The sequence below is a fragment of the Stegastes partitus genome, unplaced genomic scaffold (assembly GCF_000690725.1).
Source record: "Stegastes partitus isolate 25-593 unplaced genomic scaffold, Stegastes_partitus-1.0.2 Scaffold581, whole genome shotgun sequence".
NCBI lineage: Eukaryota > Metazoa > Chordata > Actinopteri > Pomacentridae > Stegastes > Stegastes partitus.
This window is the reverse complement of record NW_007578312.1, coordinates 239,203-263,292: the sequence shown is the minus strand read 5'-3', so window position 1 is coordinate 263,292 and position 24,090 is coordinate 239,203. Positions and strand designations below refer to the sequence as shown.

General features: G+C 38.7%; 1 protein-coding gene across 1 annotated transcript in view; it reads right to left on the bottom strand.

The window, feature by feature from the left end:
* Nucleotides 1-2,426: 2,426 nt before the first annotated feature.
* The window catches only part of slc2a15b (solute carrier family 2 member 15b), a 26,659-nt gene continuing 4,995 nt past the window's right edge, over nucleotides 2,427-24,090 (bottom strand). Inside the window, exons 3-12 of the mRNA XM_008288932.1 lie at nucleotides 19,762-19,922; nucleotides 19,512-19,636; nucleotides 15,357-15,502; nucleotides 13,451-13,583; nucleotides 13,123-13,310; nucleotides 8,983-9,093; nucleotides 7,612-7,713; nucleotides 7,053-7,128; nucleotides 5,746-5,873; nucleotides 2,427-3,422 (exon numbers count right to left, since the gene is read on the bottom strand). Of these exons, the coding sequence (XP_008287154.1) occupies nucleotides 3,195-3,422; nucleotides 5,746-5,873; nucleotides 7,053-7,128; nucleotides 7,612-7,713; nucleotides 8,983-9,093; nucleotides 13,123-13,310; nucleotides 13,451-13,583; nucleotides 15,357-15,502; nucleotides 19,512-19,636; nucleotides 19,762-19,922 (1,398 nt within the window). The 3' untranslated portion in view covers nucleotides 2,427-3,194. The remainder of the gene's footprint in view (nucleotides 3,423-5,745; nucleotides 5,874-7,052; nucleotides 7,129-7,611; nucleotides 7,714-8,982; nucleotides 9,094-13,122; nucleotides 13,311-13,450; nucleotides 13,584-15,356; nucleotides 15,503-19,511; nucleotides 19,637-19,761; nucleotides 19,923-24,090) is intronic.

The following is a 24,090-nucleotide window of genomic DNA, read 5'->3' as shown; positions in this document are numbered from 1 at the left end:
TGACTCCCAGATTTGCCATAGCATGTCACATGGTACGGTGAATTTGCAGCCCTCACTGAGAGCTGCAGTCACGGTGATGGCACTTTAACACACCGAGCGCCATGTCTGAGCCACATTTTACTAAAGCTACTTCACACTGTGATCACGCCACACAGTTTGAGAGCAATGACAGGAATATCAGGAGATGGCCAGACCACCTTTTAGAAACACTTCACAGAGCATGTTGTGTTAACCGACTCATCCAGACACAGAATGTTATTCCAGTTCAGCTCAACTCAGTTTTGTTTAAATTCACAGCATAGTTCACAAAATAGTACAATATTGTATTTTACAGAGAAAGACGACAAATTCAAACAAGTCCTTTTGAGCAACACTTTGGCGACAGTGAGAAGAAAAAACTCTCTTTCAACAGGTTCAAACATCCAGCAGACCCAGGCTCAGGGAGGGCAGCCGTCTGCCTCGACCTCTCAGGGAAGAGAGAACAACAAGCACTGAGGTGATTTATAATATCACAGCTCAATAGCATAACTTTTATAAAGAGTTTATGTGTTTATGGAAACTAAACTTCCTTAACTATAACACTTATTTAGTGTTTTGAGCTCTTGGGTTCATTAGAAAAACCTGTTCAACTGTTCAACAGTTTAGACCAAAATCCATTTTTTAACTGCAGATTTGAAGACGTGTTAGACAGTCATTAGCACTAATTCATAACTTTTATTGTTTATAATCACATTATTATCAAAAAATAGAGAAACACCAGCCAAATGGATTTGCCACAACCTGGCAACCCAAAAGTTGTTCCTACACAGTGCTGAGGTTGCACAGTAAAACAACAACGACAACAACAACAGCAACAAAATAATAATACTCCAGTAGGTGGGACGCCAAAAGAATACTCGAAAATAATGGAAAATAACCACGTAATGAAAATACTGTAATTTTGTTAATGATTATAATTCATTTTTTTAAAGCCTTAATTACATATGAGATGATGTGCTTTTAGGTTTAAAAAAAAAAAAGGGTATTTAACACACACACACACACACACACACACACACACACACACACACACACACACACACACACACATATATTACATGGACAAACAATATATATTCATTCAACATTTTTGATGTCAAAATGTCTGTAATTATACAAGATATTTCTCAACTGTAAAATAACACAACCAGTACTTCTCTTTTCTGTTTTATCATCACTAATTTTATTTATAGAAAATATATTTACAGTATTAAACTTTAAATTTTGTCTTTGTTTGTGAAAAAAATGTACAAAATTAATTTTAAAATGCAAATTTTATGGTTATTGACAGTTACAGGTTACATCATTTTACATTGAACAGGTAAATTTGCATTGCTTTTTTCAAATTTTATTGCTATTTACAAATAAATTCAAAAATACAGACAATCTAAAACAAATTCAACAAGATTGCTTTTTTAAATTTTATTTTACATTTTTACAGTTTATACTATATATAACTATATACTGTAAGGCAAAATCACTGTAAGGTCTGTTCAGTCGTTGCTCTGTTATTGACCATATCATATGACCTTTATCAGAAGATAGAATTGTACATGTTAATTTTTTTTTTGAGCACTTTAAGGACTTCTTGTCTTTACTAAACAGATCTACAACTGAGCCATCTATTGATAAGGATCATGTGATTTAATCAGAAGCTGCAGATCAGCTGCTAAACTGACCTTGTGGTGAGATTGTTTCTTTAACTGCTGGTTACAAGGTCAAGAAAGAACTCTGACCCTTACAACTAAATGAATTAATAATCATAATCATTAGTTATAGCCTATGAAAACTTTATGCACTAAGTGTTGCCTTATTAGATAGCAGTGTTTTTATTTCCTTGCCCACAGTTTCAGTTCCAGTGTTGCCCTTTGAAGTAAAAAAGCTTCTTCAGACTCTTAGCTTTTTTTTTTTTTTTTTACTTTTTTTTCTCTTTCCCATTATGTCAGTGTTGGGAATCATTTTGGTTGAAGCTCTAAAATCCACGTTTTATTGGATATTATTTTCCAGATGTGTTTGTGTTGTAATTGCTAGTGTTTGTTTTGTTCTGTTTATGCTAGTTTTGGTGAGAGGCACTAATGCCACATAATGATATTTCTCTTTAATTTTCCACGTATGGGGACAGCTTTCTGTTACAGCATCATCACTGCTAAATACAAATGCGAAGTAAACAAAGGCCCCGAAAGAAGCTAAAGTATCGCAATAACTCAGAAGTGCTGCTTTGCATTTGATGGTATAGCAGGGTAAACCTAAAATACAACATCCTGTATACAAACCAGATTGTTCTTTGCTTCTATTTTGCACGTTTGCTTGTGATTATAAGACTTAATCAGAAAAACAGTTTTCAGCTCAAAACAGCAATAATAATAATAGACCACAGACAAAATAAATCACATTAAAACACCTTTATTTTGGAGCATCTTCATTTATATTAATATCTCCACCATATATTAGTCAAAGTCGTCTACAGTAGTTTAAAAATAATAAATGAACAAACTTGTGATAAATATTTGTATACATGTGCATATGTTTGGATAAGACACATGAAATGACTACTACAGTAGCCACAATATCCAGCTCTCTTGCATAAAAAGAGACACAAAAATCGGTGAAGACAACAAGAAAGACAACATAAAACAAGTATGTTGTCGATGAATTCATCTTGAACTGTACATTAATAGTAAATATTGGTTTATTTGCATGATGTCTTGTGACTTTTGGCTTCCATAGCTTCCGCTGGTAAGCCAAAGGAAGCACTGCATCAGGTGGGTTGTTGCTATGTCAATTAAATAAACATTCATTCTGTAGTGAGCAACAAGAGGACAACACTGAATGTGGACAATTAAATGATCATGAGATGTGTTCAAAAGAATTAAGAGCGTAGAAACTTCTGTGAGAAGCCAACTTGGCTCCCATAAAAACCCTTTCCGACTCTGAGACATGGATTTAAATGTGACTGATGGCTGATTTGAAACGCATGACTGTGTGAATTCTGTCTCGCATAATGTGCAGGAGACTAAAAATGGCCTGTTAATTTGTGTGTGAAAAGAGATATTTCATTTTGAGTGTATGGCTGTGTGCATTGTGTGTGCATTGGACGTGAAGCAGCAGATCTCTGGTGGCAACTTTCCCCCTCCCTTTATACATCATTAACGCTCTTATCTTTCGTCATGCTGGCCGAGGGCTCCGTAGCCGTTCATCATAGCCATTTTCAGATGAGCACTGGACGTCAGCTCTTCTTCCGGGATGTTGTTCTTGGCGGCGAACATCTGGCTGATCTCCATGAAGGTTTTGTTCTTGGTCTCCGGGATGATGAAGATGGTGTAGAGGGCCACTCCCAAGCAGATCGCACAGAAGATCAGGTAACAGTAAGGACCTGTGGCTATCTGTGGTGGAAGAACACAAATAATAAAAATACATGATTAAAGAAAACAAAGACTTGCTTTATTTCGATGTAGAAACTGCCCTTGGAATGCTGAAGCTATGTTGTCATACAAAAGCATCATAGAGACAAGCAGTGAAGCTGATAAAAGCTCATTAAAGTAGATTAACATGAACTGAATGCATATTACAATCTGAGAATATGAAAAGTAGGCTGATGTAAATGGATTAATCTATTGTTTAATTGACAGCTTAGCTTAAAGGTCAGACGTTTTAAAATGTTAAGGCAACTATAATTCATTTTTTTCCAGTGGTATGCCACCACTTTAGAAAGTTGTCTGCTTTTTGCAAACAGTTGCTTATTGACACATCAACCAGGCACAGAACAACATTAGCATTCATTTAGAGTAATGCTCCTGACAACCCTGGGAATCTAAGATAAATATCCACTCTTTGTTCGAGTCTGTTATGGCCCAGACAAACTCTTGAGGGAAATATCTGCCTCTTTAGCTGGTAAATCTTCCACTATTCACTAACTGTGTCTGTCAGTGGGTTTTCAGTAATGTTTTTGTTAATTTTTGTGCAGGAAAGACACTGGAAGAGCAGAGAGAGTGAAGCAAAACAGTTTAGCAATGAGCTAAAAGGTGCTAAAACCTGCAAAGAAGAAGAAAACTGCGGATTAAAGTGATATTCAGCATTAATGTTGTTATTACAAATGATGTGTTTCATATTAAAAATACTGAACTGACTATTGTCAATATGAATAATGTCAACTTGTGCAACTTAAGTCGTCTAAACCCCCAAACCCAGTGGTAAGTTTGAAAAAATAAAATAAAATCACCGAACCAAAATGATACTATTTATCTGAGACAGAAACTGTAAAAACAGAAAGAGTCATTGGATTTTTAACTTTCCAATACCCTTGAACTCATTGTGTGTGGAGCCCTAAAGTTCTGTCACAAAACCGTATTCAAATCTGAGCTTAAAACCATAATATTTCATCAAATATTTTTAAATTCTATGTATCATTAAAGACAATTGCCACAAAATATGTTGCTGGCACCAACCAGATTCTGTAAAAATAGAAAAATTCTGTGCTTCTCAGCAAAACACATGAAGCAATTAGTGACTCAACTGTGACAATCAGTCACATGACTTTTTTAGCTGCTGAACTGGGTTGAACTGCAGGCTGTGTTTAATGAAAGCAGATAAGAGGCGAAAATGAAAACAGATTTGAAATGTAAGTTGCAAAATATAAATATTATACAGAGTCTTTAGTATTCTTCCAGAACCGGTAACACCCATAAACACTTGTTAAATGCTGTGCATGCCAATGCAGTTTTTTTTCTTTCACTTTTTGAAAACAAATATTTTAAGAAATATAAGTCTCGTTTTTACTTTTTTTTATTATTATGATTTATTGTGGGTTGCAAAGAGGCTCGGTGATTAGCATCGTTGCCTCACAGCAAGAAGGTTGCCGGTTTGCATCCCGGGTGAGGACACCCGAGATCTTTCTGCGTGGAGTTTGCATGTTCTCCCGTGCAGCGTGGGTTCTCTCCAGGTTCTCTGGCTTCCTCCCACAAGGTCCAAAAACATGTTTAGGTTGATTGGTGATTCTAAATTGTCCGTAGGTGTGAATGTGAGTGTGCTTGGTTGTCTGTCTCTAAGTGTAGCCTTGCTATAGACTGGCGACCTGTCCAAGTCAGCTGGGATAGATTCCAGCCCCCTCCCCCTTGCGGATGCAGCCAAGCTTATTTCAAAGATTAGAGGCCAAATAAGCTCTGAATGACAAAAATATGGCCTCTGACAGCTATGAAGTTGTTCTATATCTGTAAAAGTAAAAACAGCATGATCGAGAAACACGTACTCTCATAGAGAACCCATGTTTTATAGGATCTGTGTTGAATTAATGTAGAGCGGCGCAGTCACTTTCCGAATGACGAGTTCATTATCCTCTTTACTTTGTGGCTGTTTGCTCGGAACAGCACTGAGGACAATGACAGACAGCAAGGTCAGGGTTTTAATTGGCACTTTTATTGGTATCTGGGGAGTCACCTCTATTCAAACGAAACCACACAGCCCATATCATACCTGCCCCAAGTCTGACACTGTGAGGGAAGCCACAGAGTCTGGATGCAACGTCAAGATAGTCAGTGCCGAATAGGCCAAAATATTGAAATAAACATATCCGGGCCCTAAAGTTCCTCTTTTGACAGTGTTTTGACCCAGTTTGTTACAATTTACGTGCATTTTGGTAATTTCAGGGTGAAGACTTTGAAGATTATCTGTATACCCAGAATTGCAAGAGGGATATGTGTTTGTTCTGACCTCTAGGAAGGGAAAGACAAAGCCGATGGTGAAGTTGGACAACCAGTTGAGGCATCCGGCAACGGTGTAGGCAGCCGGACGGTGCGACTGCTTAAACAGCTCTGCAGTGATGAGGAAAGGAACACCAGCTGTACAGAAGAGACAGAAACACCTTATTATTATTTCAAAAGGTCACATTCTGACACAAAGTTATTCAAATCTACTGCTTTGATCCAATATGCATCCCGTCGTAAAAGAAATCACATTGAATCGCTCAGTGCAGCTATAAGAATCTATTGGGTGTTGTGAAATTAACACCAGCATCTTCATTTCTCAATTACGTTATCAATATTCCCACTCAGGACTATTCATTGGCAGTCAGTCAAAATAAACACAAGATGATATAACAATGATAAACACTCCTCAAACCCAAGTGCTGTTATATTGCGCTCCTTTTTCTGCGCGCACTTAATTATGCGTTCATTATTACTCAGTAATCATAGACTGACAAGAGAGGAAGGTGTTTGTCAAGTTGGCAAAACTCCAACTTGGAACCACAAGAAACAGAATCACTAAGACTTGTGCAATTCATTAGTTTGACGTGCGGGATCTACGAGATGTTGTCGTAGCTTTAAACACATGATTCTTCATTGTTAGAAGTGAAGGCTATGAAGGAGAAATATGCATTAGTAAAAGCTCTAATGATCAGCTTTTTCAAATGATGTTCTCATTATCTGTGCAGGATAATGGCGGAGAGAAAAGGTTTAATATTGTCAAACTAGGCCATAATCTGTCAGCATCTGCGGTATGTATAAGGGAGGGCGTCATTGTGCAAGCAAGGTTTCGTCTGAAGGAAACCGTATTCATCACAGCTAGCTTATGAACAATGAGCCATTAAAAGTCTAATTATTGCAGCAAACAGAAATCTTCATCCGTATGCTGAGGTATAGATTTTGTCGGTTTGACGAATGACATTATGTAAACCAGACTCGTCCCGAGTCATCATCCTCGCAGGTCCGCTCGACGTGGCTCCCTCAACGTTGTAAACTATCGCCTTGTAATTCACTTCGCTCATCTCATCCAGTGTACAAATGGTTGCGGGAATGGATGTAGTGTGGCAGTTAGGATTTTCTAATTTACAACACTAATGAAATACACAGTCAGAGGAGGAGTGTGGAGGGAGGGGAGGCTGGTTTTTGAGCTCCGGTGACTGTTATTGTGCGAGTTTCCAGCAGGGAGCAGTGTTACCTTATACACAGGACTGTTATGCATGAGCTCGGTTTAAGTGTTTGAGAATTTTCTTGGAGGATGCAGAGGGAAGTTTTTACCTGGACCTATGCAGAAGCCGGCAATAATTCCGACAACACAGCCCACACTGATGTAGCGCATGAAGGACAGCTGCGCCTGCGATTGGGTAAACATACAGTAAACACTTTGTTATTAATTATTCATTTAACTATACTCAATCACTGTGATTATATGTAACATTAGAAATGTGATTAGTGTCACATGGGGCTCCTGACATTTACTTCATGGTTATACATAATTGCTTTCTTGCTTGTACGGTTATTTACAATTACAAACATGACAGTAATAGGGGCAAATGATGGATTTCTAAACTTATTGAAGATGACATATGTATTTTTTTTTTGCCAATCATCCAGCTAATGTCTATCATTTTACACTTACAATGTTGTTCTTATAGATTCATGCAAAAAAAGTTCACTTATGGGTGGGTTTAAATCATAAATTACATACAAATATTAGTTTATGTAAATGAGTCAATGTCCTCAGCCCTGTTTCAAGCAATGCACCCTTTGCTCCCACCTTAATCTGCAAATTAATGTAAAATATTCCTACACCAGCAGGACGTTAAGTGACCCATACCTGGAAGAGGACGGACACAGTGATTCCAGCACAGCAGAGTCCCATGAAGAGGAAGCCACCGATCATCAGAGGTCTTCTGCCCAGACGCTCGATCGTGAAACACTAAATGATGGACACAGAAGCGGGACGAGATGTGAATGATTGAGAATATTAGATACCATCAAATTCAGATTCAGATTCAGATTTGTTTTATTGTCATTGCAACGAGTACAACGAAAAGTAAGGTGCAGGCCTTTCAGTGCAAAAACTAAATAATAAAACTTTGTAAACAACTAGATACAATATAAAAGATATATATATGAAATTAAATAATAAGCATGAACACAGTGTATATTGCACAGAGTGGATATTGGACAGAGGTAGTGGCAGTTGTATATTTACAATATGTAGCACTTATAAATAAATAACCAGAAAAAGATGATATCTTTAAAAAGAAAAAAGTATCTTCTGCCTGTTTCATGTTTACTTGTGCAGCAGAGACAATATAGATGGAGTATGTTGCATATTTATGTAACATTTAAATCCACTGTAATTAGTATTTTGGGGCTAAATCTTGACATATTACATCACATCAACTATTAATGTGTTTGGTTGATAAAAAGTAGATTTTTTTTTTAAAAGCACAACAAAATGCCACTAAACAATTTATTGACTTCATGTTTAAAAGAAAACACAGTGTCACATACAGTACCACAGTATTAATAACCAAACCTGCAATGTCCTTTTTTCGATGAGCCTCTTTGCTAATAGACAGCCAAAAAAGAATTTACAGAATGGGAATAAACCCAAAATGGTACAATAAAAAAACATAAAAATCTAAAGTATCTGATCATGACTGGATGGCTGATCCATATTCGAAAACAGTTTCAGCTTCAGGTTAAAATAATCTCTGTCATGATCTGTTTTCAGTTCTTTGGGTAAAAAGATCAACATATTGATTTTGAGCAGAGAAAGACAACAGCTAAGAAAAGATATGATCAATCCACGTTGTTATTAGAATGAATTAAAATGGATTGATCTGCTGTTTTTTTTTAACATCTCAGCAGCTACCAATTCAGCCTATAAAATTAGTAAAACTTGTGCTTTTTGAATCAAGTCACCAGTGTAGTTAATGTTGCCTTACAACTGGTGAAAAAGCTCAAAATATATTTGTTTTCCAATACTAAACAGAGAATAGCATCATATTCTGTCACCTGTAATACTTCTTTATTCACATTAGTTAGTTTGGCACATTTGACTGATGACTGAATCTCTTAGTTCATCAATTCACCTGTTGTTTCAGTTGTGCCATTTAAAAAGAAAGAAAAGAAACAAAATAGTGTCACAATAACATCATCTTACATTGTTAAAAGTGTGATAATGTCTACTCACCCCTAGCATCCCTGAGATGACCTCGATGGCACCAGTTCCTACTGTTGTGTACTGAATATGAGGTTCTGGGATTCCTGCATTCTTAAATATGTCATTTGTGTAGAACCAGATCTGAAATTGGCATAAAAGGAAGTTTATTGACATGACGAATATGCTGGACTGTAGACAGACAGAACACTCACACTGAAAATCAAAGTTTGTCTTGTTTTCATGAGGAGCCAAAAAGTCGCTCTGCTTCTTTGATGCTTCCACATGATTCATCACAGTGATCATTATCATCAGGAAGACCATCATTCATGCATTTGAGATCCAGCGTTTCATCAGTATGGACTCTTGACAAGTGCTCCCCTTGAAATTAATTTGTGTGTTCTCATTAATCACACTTTGCTGATGCAACATCCATCATTGATGAGGTGTGGACAAGCTTGTGATCGGTGCAGTTAAATGCTGTCTTGTTGATTTAGTAACCAAACATATAGTGTTTCATCACCATTGCAGCATTAAACTATGCATGCACACGTCTTTATCAAAGCAGAGAGCCTACGCAAGCACAACCAATTTAAAGAATTGGGACCAGTTTTGAAAAATATAAATCGTCTTCAGAAATGGGCTAAAATTCCTCCTCAGTGAACTGAAAGCTTCCCGTAAATGTGTCATTTCTATCAGATAAGTTATCTTGTTTGCATACACAACAATGGTTCATTCACAGCTCAACCAAAGGGGTAGTTAAGTAGATTTCCTCATCCATCCAGAATCATAGAGTGACCTCTAATACCCATACTACCATACTATACAGTATACAAGAAACAGATTTTAGACATCCCAATACATAGTATGTCACATGTAGATTGACAAAATACCAGGACATTCTACTACATCCAGACTGATTCTGCAGAATGCAACCCAACATGTTTTTTCTGGCCATTCTGACCCAAAATCCTCTGCGCAATTTTGTTACAAACTTTAGCTACTGAGAGTGCATAGATATATGACAGCTCATTTCACACTACAGACAGCAACTGTCAACGTTTAAGACGCAACATTATGACAAGGTAATATGTTGAGCTTGGTGAGGTTTGAGTGCAGGCACCATGGGTCCAGGCTAAATCCAAGCTGTTCACAAACCAACTGAGTGATGTTTTCCCAGCTTTCCCATCTGAATCTTTTAAATTCAAAGAACAAATGTCTTAACCCAAAGGTCTTCCTGGATCGTTTGGCTCCTCACTCTGTCCAGGACAATTTTTGTGTATAGCTGTTAACAAGTTAATGTAAGTCTCACATGTCCCAATAATGTGTATGTCAAGTTTCAGCTCCAAATACTGAGCAAATGACTTATTCTACAATGTCTATAGTACACCTGGTTTTAGTCCTGCTTCAAACAGGCTGTTTCAGTGTCTGTAGCTTTAAATCCGACTGAATTGCTGCTGCTCAAACTTCTTTCAGGAAGAGGGCAGCAGGAGCAACATTCTGCATCTATTCTATTGAATAAGAGGCAGAGAGGAGCCCAGAGGAGGAGGAGCTCATCCTGTTCTGACATCACAACAGGCTGCTGTTATGTGAAGTGTCTGGAAAAGACTCAAATGTAGACAGAAACTTCAGGTTTCAAAAACAAAAAGAAGCTTTATTAATTCGCCAATACAACAAAAAAAGGTAATAAAGGGATAATCTAAAAAGCACAGGGACTAGAGAAAGGCAACCAAAAGACCAGAATGGTAGCTGAAGCATGGAGAACAAACTGCAACATGACAATATAGAACACCAAAAGGGTTACATGTGAAGGAAAACTTACTTTCCTCATTGAGAAGATATTGAACCCAGATTAACTTCCTTAGATAAATGTTGTGCTTATAGCAGATGTGCGCTCTGTAACATCTATAGATTCTTAACCTCACGTAAACCTCACTGTAGGAGGACAGCCTGCACCTCTCAAGGCCAGATGATACACAAGCGCCAACTTATCTTTGTTTCCCTTTCTCCCATAAATCTGGATGTGACTCCCACTGAAGGAGGATATGAGACTAAAGGTGTGAGAGGGATCTTTAGAATTGATGCTGGCATTGCATGCGTGGACTGCTGTTCTGTTAGTGTCACTTCTCCTGATATATCAGTAAACCTTATTTCAACCTAAGTCATCTGAGTATCCAGTGTGTCTCTCTGTGTCGGGATCCTCATCCTACATCAACACCTCTTCCAGAATTTCCACAACATTACAGAAAACTAAATGCACAAACCAGGAGAGAACACTAAGCCAGGTGAAAAGAAGAAGTAGCACAAAAAAGAGAGAGAAACCCAAGGCTGTGTCACTGGGTACAGGTGGAAACAATCAAGAAATCACAATGGCAGGAACTAGACAAAAATGGGACGGCAAACCTATGAAGACAGACACTGAAAATAAGCTGAAGCTAAAACCAAAGACCACAACAGTTGCAAACCTGAATGGCTCATTCAGAGATGTGCTTTCTGATTCATGGGGAAAGGAAAGAAACAAGAGGATGGTGGTTTCTCATATTTTGTGGGTGTCTAGACTCACTGTAGCCACATAATTATATATTTTTTTAAAAAACAATGAAAAACTGGATTTTGCAACAATCAGCTCTTTAGGCTACAAGAAACTGAGAATCTGCCTGTATCTCACTGCCATGATTACTTTCCCCCTTTACACTGATACTTGAGCTACTCCACTTTCCACTAAGTTTTTGACTTGAAGTAAACCAGATGCCTTAAGCAAAAGAGAAAACCACAGCCTTAAAATAACCACACCTCCACCCATGTCATATTCAATCAACAGACTGTTTTTCCATGTTAGACCATTTGATTCCAAAAGGGCAACATCATCTGCAAAAGTGCATATATACAACTTGCAACAATGAAAACTAAAGAGGGGACCAAGTGCAACCAGAATAATTTAAAGTTCATTTAAGTTTATCTCTCTTTGTAGAGAAAAAAAACCCCTCTAATTTCAGTATTTTGGAATCTGTAGGTGCTGAGCATCAGTCTCAATGCATCTGTATTGCTGCCTTCTGTTGATAAGCAATATTCCCAGATCGCCTCATTTTTCAGCACATATTTACCCACAGTTTCTGAAATTGTATGGTCCTCTCTAGTTTTTCTCATAGTTTGAGTGGCTTCTTTTACTTTTTGATGAAACTGTAATGTTAGCTGATTGACAACAAACAAAAGGACTCACTAAACATGGAGTCCTTTTTGTTTGGCTTGTTCTCTACTTGCAATGGTGATGATTGTGTTTACGTTGAGGGAACCACTGCCACAGTATACAGACCGCAGGATACAGAGGTCATGTGTGACATTTAGTTGGAAAATATTCTATATTACCTGGCAAATGTCTTTAACTTTGAAATTATGGCAGCACAGTGGTAGAATTTGCATTGTATTTATCTATTTTTTGTTGTTGTGCATTTTCTTTATCTTCATCATGTTTAGCTAGTGGTTTTTTATTTATGATTACAGCAGATGCTTTGTCTTCTTGTCTGGCCTACTAGTTCTTGTAGAGGTGGAAGCAAAAACCAAAGAAAAGCAACAAAAGTTGCCATGTGGGGCTGTTGCTTTATGATGTGAACAACGAGACAATTACATCAGTAACAGCAGAAAAAAACTCATTGTTGACTTATTTCTCTTTGTTCAAGTCATAAAACTATAAAGGTCTGTTCTTGAAACCCCCTTTTTTTTTGTGCAACAGATTTGGACACACAGGTTCTTCTGCATGTTAGAAGCCTTCCAGTGTTCCTGTCAGGAACAGCTGGAGACGAGAGACTCAGTGGGGTGTCCCACTGCTGGGAAACGGTACAAGTACATGAGCCAGCATGCCTGGAGCTTCCATCCATATGAAGCAACGAGCACAAAGATGTGTTTGACTTTACGTTTGGATGGGTGGGCCTTGATATGTGAGGTAACACTGAGGGAGAGGAACCGGGAAATAATGAGGCGTGGTCACGTCGCCCCCTGCTCCATCATTCAGTGGGTGTTTGTGGGATGTATGGACAGATGGGAGGAGCACAGCTGGGAACTGTATTACTATGAGCCATCACTCTCATATAAAAACTGCACAGTTGTTGCACAGTCAAAATATGAGCTCACACACTCAAACAGGCAGAAGAAACCCTCAATACTAGTCCCGCTCACCGCATCAATTCCAGACAGTTGCATGCCGATGTTGACCACCGCAATGGTGATGACCTGCCAGCGGACGCAGCGGTCCATGAGCAGGTTGCGGACAGAGAGGGTGTGGATGGAGGACAGAGAACGCTGCTCCTCCTGCATCTCCTCAACCTCAGCCTGGATGTTTCCTTTAGTGCGGAACCACTTCAGGGCTACAGGACAGAAAGAAACACCAGTCTGGACATCAACAACTATCAAAATCCCCGAACGCCCAGTGGGAAGAGCTCTCAGCTGTAGTTCGAGTTTAAGGCATATTTCAGGAGATAAGCGGATAAAGAGCATACTTTCTAACCTGTGATGGTGGCGTGCACGTTTCCCTTCTCTATCAGCAGGTACCGTGGACTCTCTGGAAACCATGGCAACAGCATCAGCTGGATTATGGTAGGAAACACCACAAGGGACAGGAGCAGGGGCCAGTGCTCTTCCTGTGTGGGGTAAAACATGTCACCTTATTTTGTTTTACCTTGTTAGCATGTCCATACACTGTTTTTTATATGCTGGAAGACATTTCACTTCAACCTAGAAACTACAGTGTATTAAAGACCATCTCAAAAACACAGATTTACACTTCCAAGGTTTCACATGTAACAAACTTGGAACCAATCCTCAACTTGCAGGGTGGAGCTTTCTGTGTAAATATTCTTCTTCAAATTTGGTTTCCAGTTCAAATATGTATGACCGATTTACTCCAATATCACTACTTGCTATTGAGTAGCTCAGGGTAGTTTTTGAGTCCTAGGTGAGCTGGTGTGCTCGAGCCGAGTAGGCGGAGTGAGTGGAGATAGGGATGGGAAAGCAATGACGTAGCGTTACATCTCAGCCATTGGAAGGGAATTATTTTAACTTCTAAATATGTAACTTTGAAACACAGAGATGAGTTTTTAGTGTCTAAATCAGGGGTCGGCAACCTTAAACACTCAAAGAGCCATTTGGACGAGTTTCCCATGGAAAAGAACACATCAGGAGCCACAAAACCCTTTTGACATCTAAAATGAAGATAACACTGTATATATCGTTTTTACCTTTATGCTATGTATACAAAAAACTATAGTGTGTTGCATTTATGAAATCAATGAACTGCCACAGAGAAAAAAAAAAATTTCTGTATGCAACAAAAACATCTTGAACTCAAAAAAAAAAAAAAGACGCTGGATTGAAGGTTATTTTGAAATAAAATACTCAATGTCTATTTGAGTCCTCCTGTCGATCTTAAATTATCCACCTGCAGCAAAGTAAAATTGACGTCTGGCTGGCCCTCTGACTGCAGCTGGTCTGCTGACCAGACTCCTGAGAAGCTCAAGGCAGCACCGCTGCTCGCGGAGGACAGTAACTACAGAACGATACGAATTTTCACGTCCGTCTCCAAAACACCAGGAATGTCACCAGTAACACCAGAAAGAGTCCCTAGATTTGTCGGTAGTCGCTTTCGACAAAAAAAAAAAGAAAAAAAGAAAAGAAAAGACGCATATTTTGAATGACAAATATATATATATATGTTAAAAGTTCACAGAAATCTTCAAATTTAGAATTACATTTTAAAAACGAACGAACTAACAAATTACATTTAAATTAAAATACTCATTATTTATTAGAGAGTTAAATAAAAGTAACAGTCAGCATCTCACCCTATTCCAATATCATGTAGTCTAAGTATATGAGATGAAGAGCAGAAAGTCATAAAATGTGGCAGAATATTTTCTTTAACTTCATCTTTCTGTGAAGCTGTTCTGCACATTGGACATACTGTAAGTGGGCAGATAGAAAGATCAAATGTTACCAGATACAGGCGAAAAAAGCATCTAATTCTAGAGCAGCCTGTTCACATGCAGCATGAAGTAACTTATTCAGGGTTATTAGTGATTTGTGATGCGACATCAAAGTGCTTGTGTGCTCAAATGCTGTCAAATTCAGATATGAGAGGAGAATTTTATAGTTTTTTGAGGTCTGTGACTTCAAGATTTAAGATTATTGTCATTTCTTGTGTACAACCATACATACAAAACAAAATGCTGTTCGCCCATTCATGACTTAGTTTGGTGGCTTAAAGTGCTGCTTGTGCTGCTGATCATTCTGGTTCACAAACCCTCAACTTGCAGCAAGATCAGGCACAAGTTAACAATCCAGAATATAAACCTGGATTTCTTCAAAGATTCAGGATAGTTGACCAGCACAGTAGTTAAAGCCTGTGATGTCAGTACCTTTCCCAGCAGCTCAGAGAGGCCCAGGACCTGAGCGATGAATACTCCAAGACAAATGTGGATGCTGGGAACGAGGCCCAGGAAGCCTCGCAGGTTCTTCGGGGCAATCTCACCAAGGTACAATGGTACCACGCTGAGAGAAATCCCTGTTGAAGAAAGAAAAGTGTAATTACACTGGGCATGACATGACAGACATGAAAGGCACCAATGTAAACTGCAAATCAACAGGTTCAAGTCAAAGACCTAATTAAAGGTTATAAAAACCAAACATGCAGCTAAATATAATATTTTTAATTTAAAGTGCCTCCACTAATAGATTTAAACTTCGTCAGTCTTAATAAAAACAAGACAGAGATTGGTATCTTTGGTCAATCAGGCCCTTTGAATGGCTCTAATGGTACTTTGGGTTTTATAAAAAGCAATCTTTTGCAAATAAATGAATGTATGTATGTATGAATGAATGAATGAATGAATGAATGAATGAATGAATGAAAGAAAATTTAAAATAAAATACAAAAATAAATTAAAAACAAAAAACCCCAAAAGCTCCTTCTGATTTGACTACAGATTAGCTCAGTGTTAAAAAAAAAAGAGAGAGAGAGAGAGAGAGAGAGAGAGAGAGAGAGAGAGAAAGAAATGAAAAAAGTGCTGTTTTCAGTGAAGACTTTCACCAAGGTAAAGGCCCATCTCGCTATCCCAAAGACAAAGTTTTTTATTTAATAATAATTCATTTTATTTGTATAGCTCTTTTCATGAACTCAAAGACGCTTCACAGGACAATAAGCAATAAGCAACAAATACAAAGGTAGACAATCTAGAAATACAGCAAGCAGATAAAAACAACACTAAATATCAAGATAAAGCCTAGGCCTAGGTGGGAAAAGTGGAGCGGAACAGATGAGTTTTTAATTTAGATTTGAATATTACTGGGTCTGAGGTGTCTCGAATATGTTGTGGGAGAGAGTTCCAGAGGGTGGGGACGGCGACAGAAAAGGCCCTATCCCCCCCAGGTCCGGTGCTTGGTCCTGGGAACGATCAAGAGGTTGGAATTTTTGGAGCGGAGGGTACGTGAAGGTGTGTAGGGGTGGAGCATGTCTTTGAGGTAAGAGGGGGCCTGATTATGGAGCGCTTTATCGGTGAGTAGAAGGATTTTGAAATTGATGCGGTATGGGATGGGAAGCCAGTGAAGGATTTGAAGAAGGGTTGATGTAGTCTCAGGAGCAGGTGTGGGTGAGGAGGCAGGCAGCAGAGTTTTGGATGTATTGGAGTCTATTGAGGAGGTTGGTGGTGGTACCGAAGAGGATGCTATTGCAGTAATCAATGCATGATGTAATGAAGGCGTGGATGAAGGTAGAAACAGAATTTATGTGTTTGGTGAAGGTGAGTTTGGTGTTGAAAATGACTCCTAGGTTACGGCAATGGGGCGAGGGTGACAGGGAGGAGTTATCGAATGAAAGATGAAAATCTTGAACTGTAGAGGTGAGGGAATTGGGACCAATGATGAGAATGTCAGATTTACTGGAGTTAAGTTTGATGTCATCAGTGTAACAATGGAAATGGAGACCATGATGACGAATGATCTGGCCAAGGGGTAGGAGGTAGAGAATGAAAAGGAGAGGACCAAGCACCGAACCCTGGGGTACACCTTGGGACAGGGGGGCAGGAGAGGAAGAGCAGTTATTAATATTGATGAATTGTTTCTGGTCTGCAAGATATAACGTTAGCCAGGTAAGGGCATTACCAGTGATGTGGAGAAGGGATTGTAATCGGGAGAGTAGGATGGAGTGACTGATAGTGTCAAAGGCGGCAGTGAGGTCCAGGAGGATGAGAATGGAGAGAAAGCCAGCATCAGCGGAGAGGAGGAGGTCATTGGAGATTTTAAGGAGGGCTGTTGTGCTGTGGTGAGGCCGGAATCCAGATTGAAATTGTTCATAGCGGTCATTGTCAGTGAGATGGGTTTTGATTTGGGAGGCAACAGTTCTTTCCAGAATCTTAGAGAGAAAAGGAAGGTTGGAAATGGGCCGAAAGTTACTGATATTGTCAGGACTGAGTCCAGGTTTTTTGAGGATTTGGGGTCATGGCAGCCAGTTTAAGAGAATGAGGGACAGTGGAGGAGGTAAGGGACAAGTTTACAATTTTAATGATAAGCGGAGAGATGGTGGGAACACAGTGTTTAACAAGAATGGATGGGATGGGGTCGAGAGTGCAGGTGGAGGAGTTCATGGTGGTAATGATTTTGGTCAGATCAGCTGGGGAGATGGGTGACAAATTAGAGAGAGGAGAAGTGATAATCGGAGTCGAGTGGGGGGGAGACATGGGAGGTAGGGGAAGCAGATAGGGAGTTATAAATGGAGTCAATTTTTGATTGCAAGAATGAGAGGAAAGAATTGCATTTGTCAGCAGTAAATGAGTTTGAGGTGTTGTCACTGGGATTGAGGAGTTTATTGACAGTGGAAAAGAGTGGTGTGAATAAGGTTTGAGTAATAGTTGGAGCGGGCGTGAATAAGGACAGCTTTGTACAGTTGGAGGTGGTCCGTGTAAGCTTGGAGATGAACTGTGAGTCCGGTTTTCTTGTGAAGTCTTTCAAGCTGGCGTTTTTGTGATTTTAGATTATGGAGGTCAGGAGTGAACCAGGGGGCTGAGTGTGTAAAAGAAACGGTTTTGTTTTTTAAAGGAGCTAGTTTGTTTAGGCAAGTAGAGAGAGAGTTATTATAATAGTTAGTGAGGTAGTCAGGGTCATCCAATGATGAAGGGGGGGACGAAGCTATGGCAGAGCTGAGTAAGGCAGAGAAGTCTTGGGGTGAGATGGATTTAACGTTTCTGAAGATTATCGTGCGCTTTTCTTTTAAGATGGGGGTGAGAAAGTGGATATGAAAAACCGTGGCCAGGTTGTCGGAGATGTGGCTGGAGAGTTTCTGGATGGTGAGACCAGTAGAGCAGACTAGAGTATGGCCATGGGAGTGGGTGGGGAAATTGACATGCTGGGTTAGGTTGAGGCAATTGAGGAGGTCCAAGAAGTCAGAGGAATGTTTACAGTTTTTGTTGTCGATATGGAAATTGAAGTCACCAAGAAGTAAAACTGAGGACGAGATGGCAGATAAATGAGTGACAAAATCAGAGAAATCAGAAAGGAATGATGGATTTGGCTTGGGGGGCTCGGTAAATAACAACAATAACAATGGGGGTAGGTGACAGGACTTTGAAAGCAATATGTTCAAATGATTCAGCAGAGGGAGTGGAGATGATCTTGGGTTCAATGAAGGCCTTGAAAATAGAGGAAACACCACCACGTCAGCCGTTGAAGCGGGGTCGGTCCAGATATTTGTATCCTGAGGGGGTAGCTTGATTGAGGGAGAAGTATTCCAGATGGTTGTGCCAGGTTTCAGTGATCTACAGTTATTTATTTTACCTTTGTTTAACCAGATAAAAGACCCATATGAAATCGAAACCTCTTTCACAAGGGTGACCTGGACAAAAAACTCAGCAGCACACGTCCACAAATACTTGTTCAGGTCATTATTACCGCTCCGTTAGATTATTGTAATTCTTTGTATGTGTGTGCCGAGCAGACGTCATGAGCTTTTGTAGAGGCTGAACAGTTTAATTTTTCATGCAAAAACTGCCCAGATGTTGCTGCTAAATACCCATGTCTTCTTGTTAGCATTTGATTCAATAGACAGAAAGCCATAATAGACAATATANGAGGGAGAAGTATTCCAGATGGTTGTGCCAGGTTTCAGTGATCTACAGTTATTTATTTTACCTTTGTTTAACCAGATAAAAGACCCATATGAAATTGAAACCTCTTTCACAAGGGTGACCTGGATAAAAAACTCAGCAGCACACGTCCACAAATACTTGTTCAGGTCATTATTACCACTCCGTATAAAAACATGTTTTTATTCCAATATATTCACTGCCTTCTTTTACTCACATTTGTCTTTTAGTTATTGTGTTTTTTGGTGTGTTTTATGACCTGCTATTTAAATTGTATAGCACTTCAACTTTATAAAGAAATTTGACTATGACAGGCAAGGGTAATAATAACAATAAGGGAAGTAATAAAATAGAAATAAATGAGAAAATACAAAATAAATAAATAAGGGTACATAATTCACACTGGAATTCATTCTGGTCATCCAGGAATCTTTCTACCTGAATGGATTCCTGTGATGAAGCGTCCGATGATGATCATCACAGGATTTCTGCACCATCTGCTGAAGCCCATCAGAGCTCCTCCGATAAACACCAGACCAGTGGATTTGACCAGCGTCCCTTTCCTGTTTGGAACCAGTGACTCTTAAAACACAATTTTCTCAACGATGGGATATTTGTAAATATCAGAAGCACAAGTTAACAGCATTTTATCAACACAAACATGTAATTCATCGACATACACACTAACCTTCCAAATTTGGTCACTAGTCTGCCCACTAGCAGAGCTCCGGTCATCCCACCAATGGCAAAGATTGACACAGTGAGCGAGTACAAGACAGTGAGAAGTTCCTCATGTGGAGCAAAGTCATATGTCTCTATCAACGTCTCATTGTAGAACTCTTTGATGTACTGGTGGCAAAGAGAATTCAATTATTCTGACATTGTCCAACAATTCCAACACAAGCAGATCATGTGGAATTACAAGATATTACAACCAGTTACCAAACATCTTATCATGTTTTTTTCAATAAATCCAATTGACAAAAGACAAAAGTATACACTGTGTTAGATTCTAGCTGTTTACAAACACAAAAAGAACAGTAGATTTAATTTATTTACCCCATCACACCAATGGACTTGAAGCATAAACATGCCAGCTATAAAATTTGACATCATCACCTCATTAATTCAGTCATATAACGTCAAATTCTGTTTGAAGGGAAAGGGCTCATAAGCTGCAAGTCTGAAAAAAAATGAGTGTGTACTGTGTGACAAAAAAAAATACTGTAAGATCCAACAGCTTCCCTCAGATTTCATTCAGGTTTATCTGACACTTAGATCAAACTATTCAGGAGAATTTCTGCACATTAAACCTATTTAATCTCAAGAGATGCAATTCATTCATTCAACATCCGAAAAGCAAAACAACAGACAGAAGACTAAGGGTCAGTTTTAGCATTAATACTCATCAGTAGACTTGAATGACAGAATCAGGCTTTGTTCTTTACTCCTTGATGAAACTAATGACAACAGCATAGTACATAAAAGATTGTTTTTAGTTGGGACCTTCTTGTCTGGATTACAATGCAAAACATGGTCAATCGTGACACTAAATTACAGTGTGTTTCTTGATTTATGGCAGGATCAACCTTATGAACTGGATCCGAGGGGTAAGCAAGCCAAGTTCAAGAAAGCCAGACTTTCTTTGTTCAACAAAACCTAAAACTGTTGCCTCTGTGCGCATTTAAGTGAAGACGGCATCATGAACTCTTCTTTTGCAAAAAACTGACCAATGATGTGCAACCTATTTCAGTCAAGAGGAACGAGGAGTTATAATTGGAAAGGTATGAAAAATAAAGATATATAAAAATAATACAATTATTGCAAAATATGTGAGAGAGGAATGCTGCTAGAAAACTGTTAATCACATAGGCAAATATATTTATTTCCTCTCTCAGTGCACTTTCAGTGCAGCTGCTTATTTCAAACATGACAAGTGCACATTATCGCTCTTTAACTTTTAATTTTGTTCATTTACACATGTTATTGAAGAAGTGCATTTAGGTCTGACACTGTCCCCCAATGAAAGGCAAGTGGAAATCTCTTCAGTATTTGGTCAAATCATAGTACATTATTGCTATTGACTGAAGAATTTCTGTGATAAATACCAGAGGAACAGACACAACAACTAATCTATACTTTTTCTGCACCACCAACTAAAATCATATAGTTTTCTATGGCAATGCAAAGCATATAGCTTGTGCTACTACAACTGCACAGTTTTGTTTAACTGAATTACTAGTAAAAAGGCTAAAAAAAAAAAAAAAAAAAAAAGTTTGCAGATATGACATATTCCCTGAGCTGACAATCTGTACTGATCAAAGAAACTCTTCAGGAAGACAGGCAGTTCTTACGATAGATTTTAAAACTCAAAGCTTACCATGGTAATCTGTTATTATTATTGATATTATTGTGAGTTAACATTACCCATGCAAAGCGGCCAAATAAATGAAAAGAACTATTTGTTTTAAAACCAGTAGTTGGCCCATTGCTGTCATAGCTCCATTGCAAATACTTCATAAACATCTTTGTGACTGTTGTTTTAAAATTTTAATTTTATTTGGTCAGAGGAGGCTGTCAAGTGAAAAAGCAGCACCAAAAGAAAAACTGCCAGTTACAGATTTGACTTATTTTTTAATATTTACTATCAGATATTAATCTCTTCAGTATTTTCATGATATCTTACACATAAAATCAAATCAGTTTCATTCAGTAAAGTGCACAGATTTTAAATTACTTGAGGAAAAAGAGCACTGGGTAGATATTCAGCAAAGTTAAGGTATCAGAATCAGTATCACAGGAGAATAAGTCAGCATTATGCATCTCTAACTACATTATAAGCGTCCCTGCCTCTCTTTCCGTGAAGGCACATGGTACGATTAGAAAAATACTGAAAAGACTCAGGACAGGAGCAGAAAAAAACTGCTCCCTGGTGCAACCCTTGTAAAAAAGTAAAGCCTCAGTGAAGGTCTGCAGATCTCACTGGTAAACATGTGACATATTAAAAGCACAAGTAGTGCTCATAGAGAGAAATTCAGATCTGATTATCTCTCGTCTACTGAATGATAGCAACAAGCTGTTCTGTTTGTGTTTTGAGCTTCTATGGGAAGTAATGAAAGCTGTGGGTGCAGCAGCTTGTGTGATGATCCACATGAAGGCAGAGAAGAAGAAAAGAAGCAAAGCACAAGGCAAATGGGCTTCTAAGAAACTTCTAATGACCTGGTGTTGATTTTCTTTCTTTCTGCTCTGCTTCATAATCCCTACTACCTTCCTTTGGATTTGAAGCCAAAATTAAATTAAAAGGACAGCAAGAGGCGCCAACTTGTGAGGGAAATGCTCTAGTTAAGGATGAGTTAAATTGTATTAACCAGAGAGATGGATGAAGGATGGTCTGCTGGGACTAGTGGTTGAGGTCAGGGTAGGTTAGGGGACTGGTTAGCTGGGTAACCCTCTGTTATTTGTGTCTGTCACAGTGGTTACCTGCTTATCTTTGTCTTGTTTGGCTAAAGGTTTGCTTAAATTTAATTCATGCTCGAAACCAAGCTTAGGCCAAAGCCAGAGAATTAAATTCTGCTTTTCATTGGTCCAGATTCCGGTGTCTCCGGAACAAATGTACTGCCTCCATCAGGAAACTCATATCTGAATATTATCTCAAATTGACATCTGAAAACTTGAACAACCCCTCTAAATTCTGGAAAACGATTAAGTCTCTAAATCCTTCTGCTTCTGTTTCACTACCCCAACTAATTATTCATTGTTCCCAGGCAATAACGGATAAGCAATCTATTGTAGATCTTTTTAATGAACACTTTGTTTCTGCCGGATACTTGTTTGATCGCTTGTTTCCTGGTTTGAAATCTAATGTCCTGCCCAGCTCTTCTACGGTTGAAGAGGCTCCAGGTTCCCATAGTTTTGCTTTTGAACACACTTCTGCTGCCTGTGTCCTTAAGGCTTTAAAAGCTATTGACCCTAAGAAGCCTCCAGGCCCTGATGGTCTGAAACCCTATCTCCTGAGACTCTCAGCTGAACTTATAGCTGAACCACTGGCATATATTTTTAATGTATCCCTCTCCACTAATTCTATCCCTAAATCTTGGAAGGAGACATATGTTTTGCCCATTTTTAAAGGAGGGGATCCCACTAACGTTGACAACTATCGGCCAATTTCAAAACTCTCAGTGGTTGCTAAAATTATGGAATCCCTGGTGAATGATCAGTTAAAGGAGTTTTTATTAAAAAGTAGTCAGCTTAACTCTGTTCAGTCTGGCTTTAGATCTGGTCACAGCATAATAACTGCTGTCTCCAAAGTGCTGAATGACTTAACTCAAAACCTTGATAATAATAAACACTGTGCAGCAGTGTTTATTGATTTATCCAAGGCATTTGACTCTGTGGACCACACCATCTTAATTAATAGGCTTCATGATATTGGTTTGAGTCTCAATTTGGTTAATTGGTTCGCTAGTTATCTTTCGGACAGGTCCCAGCCAGTCCTTGTCGATGGGCAGAGGTCATCTCCTAAGTCAATTGCTCGGGGTGTGCCCCAAGGTTCCATTCTGGGACCCATCTTGTTCATGATCTATATCAACAACATTGGCAGAGATATAACAGATTCTGATTCTTCTAACTTTCATCTGTACGCTGATGATACAATTGTTTATTCTTGTGCTTCCTCTCTGTCGTGCGCTTTCCACCACTTACAAAAATTGTTTACTTTGATTCAGGCCGACTTTAAAAACCTTAAGCTGGTCTTAAATGTGAGTAAACAAAAGTTATGCATTTCTCTAGATCACACTCTAGGCCTCCTGCTCCTAACATCTCCACTTCTGAGGGAAAATGCATAGAACTAGTGGATTCCTATAAATACCTTGGGGTTTGGCTTGATTCCAGACTAACCTTTTCCACTCATTTGGATAGATTTGTCAAAAAACTCAGATTAAAGCTAGGTTTTTATTTTAGAAATAAGCAATGTTTTCACCTCGCTGCCAGAAGGAGACTTGTCATGACTACCTTTCTC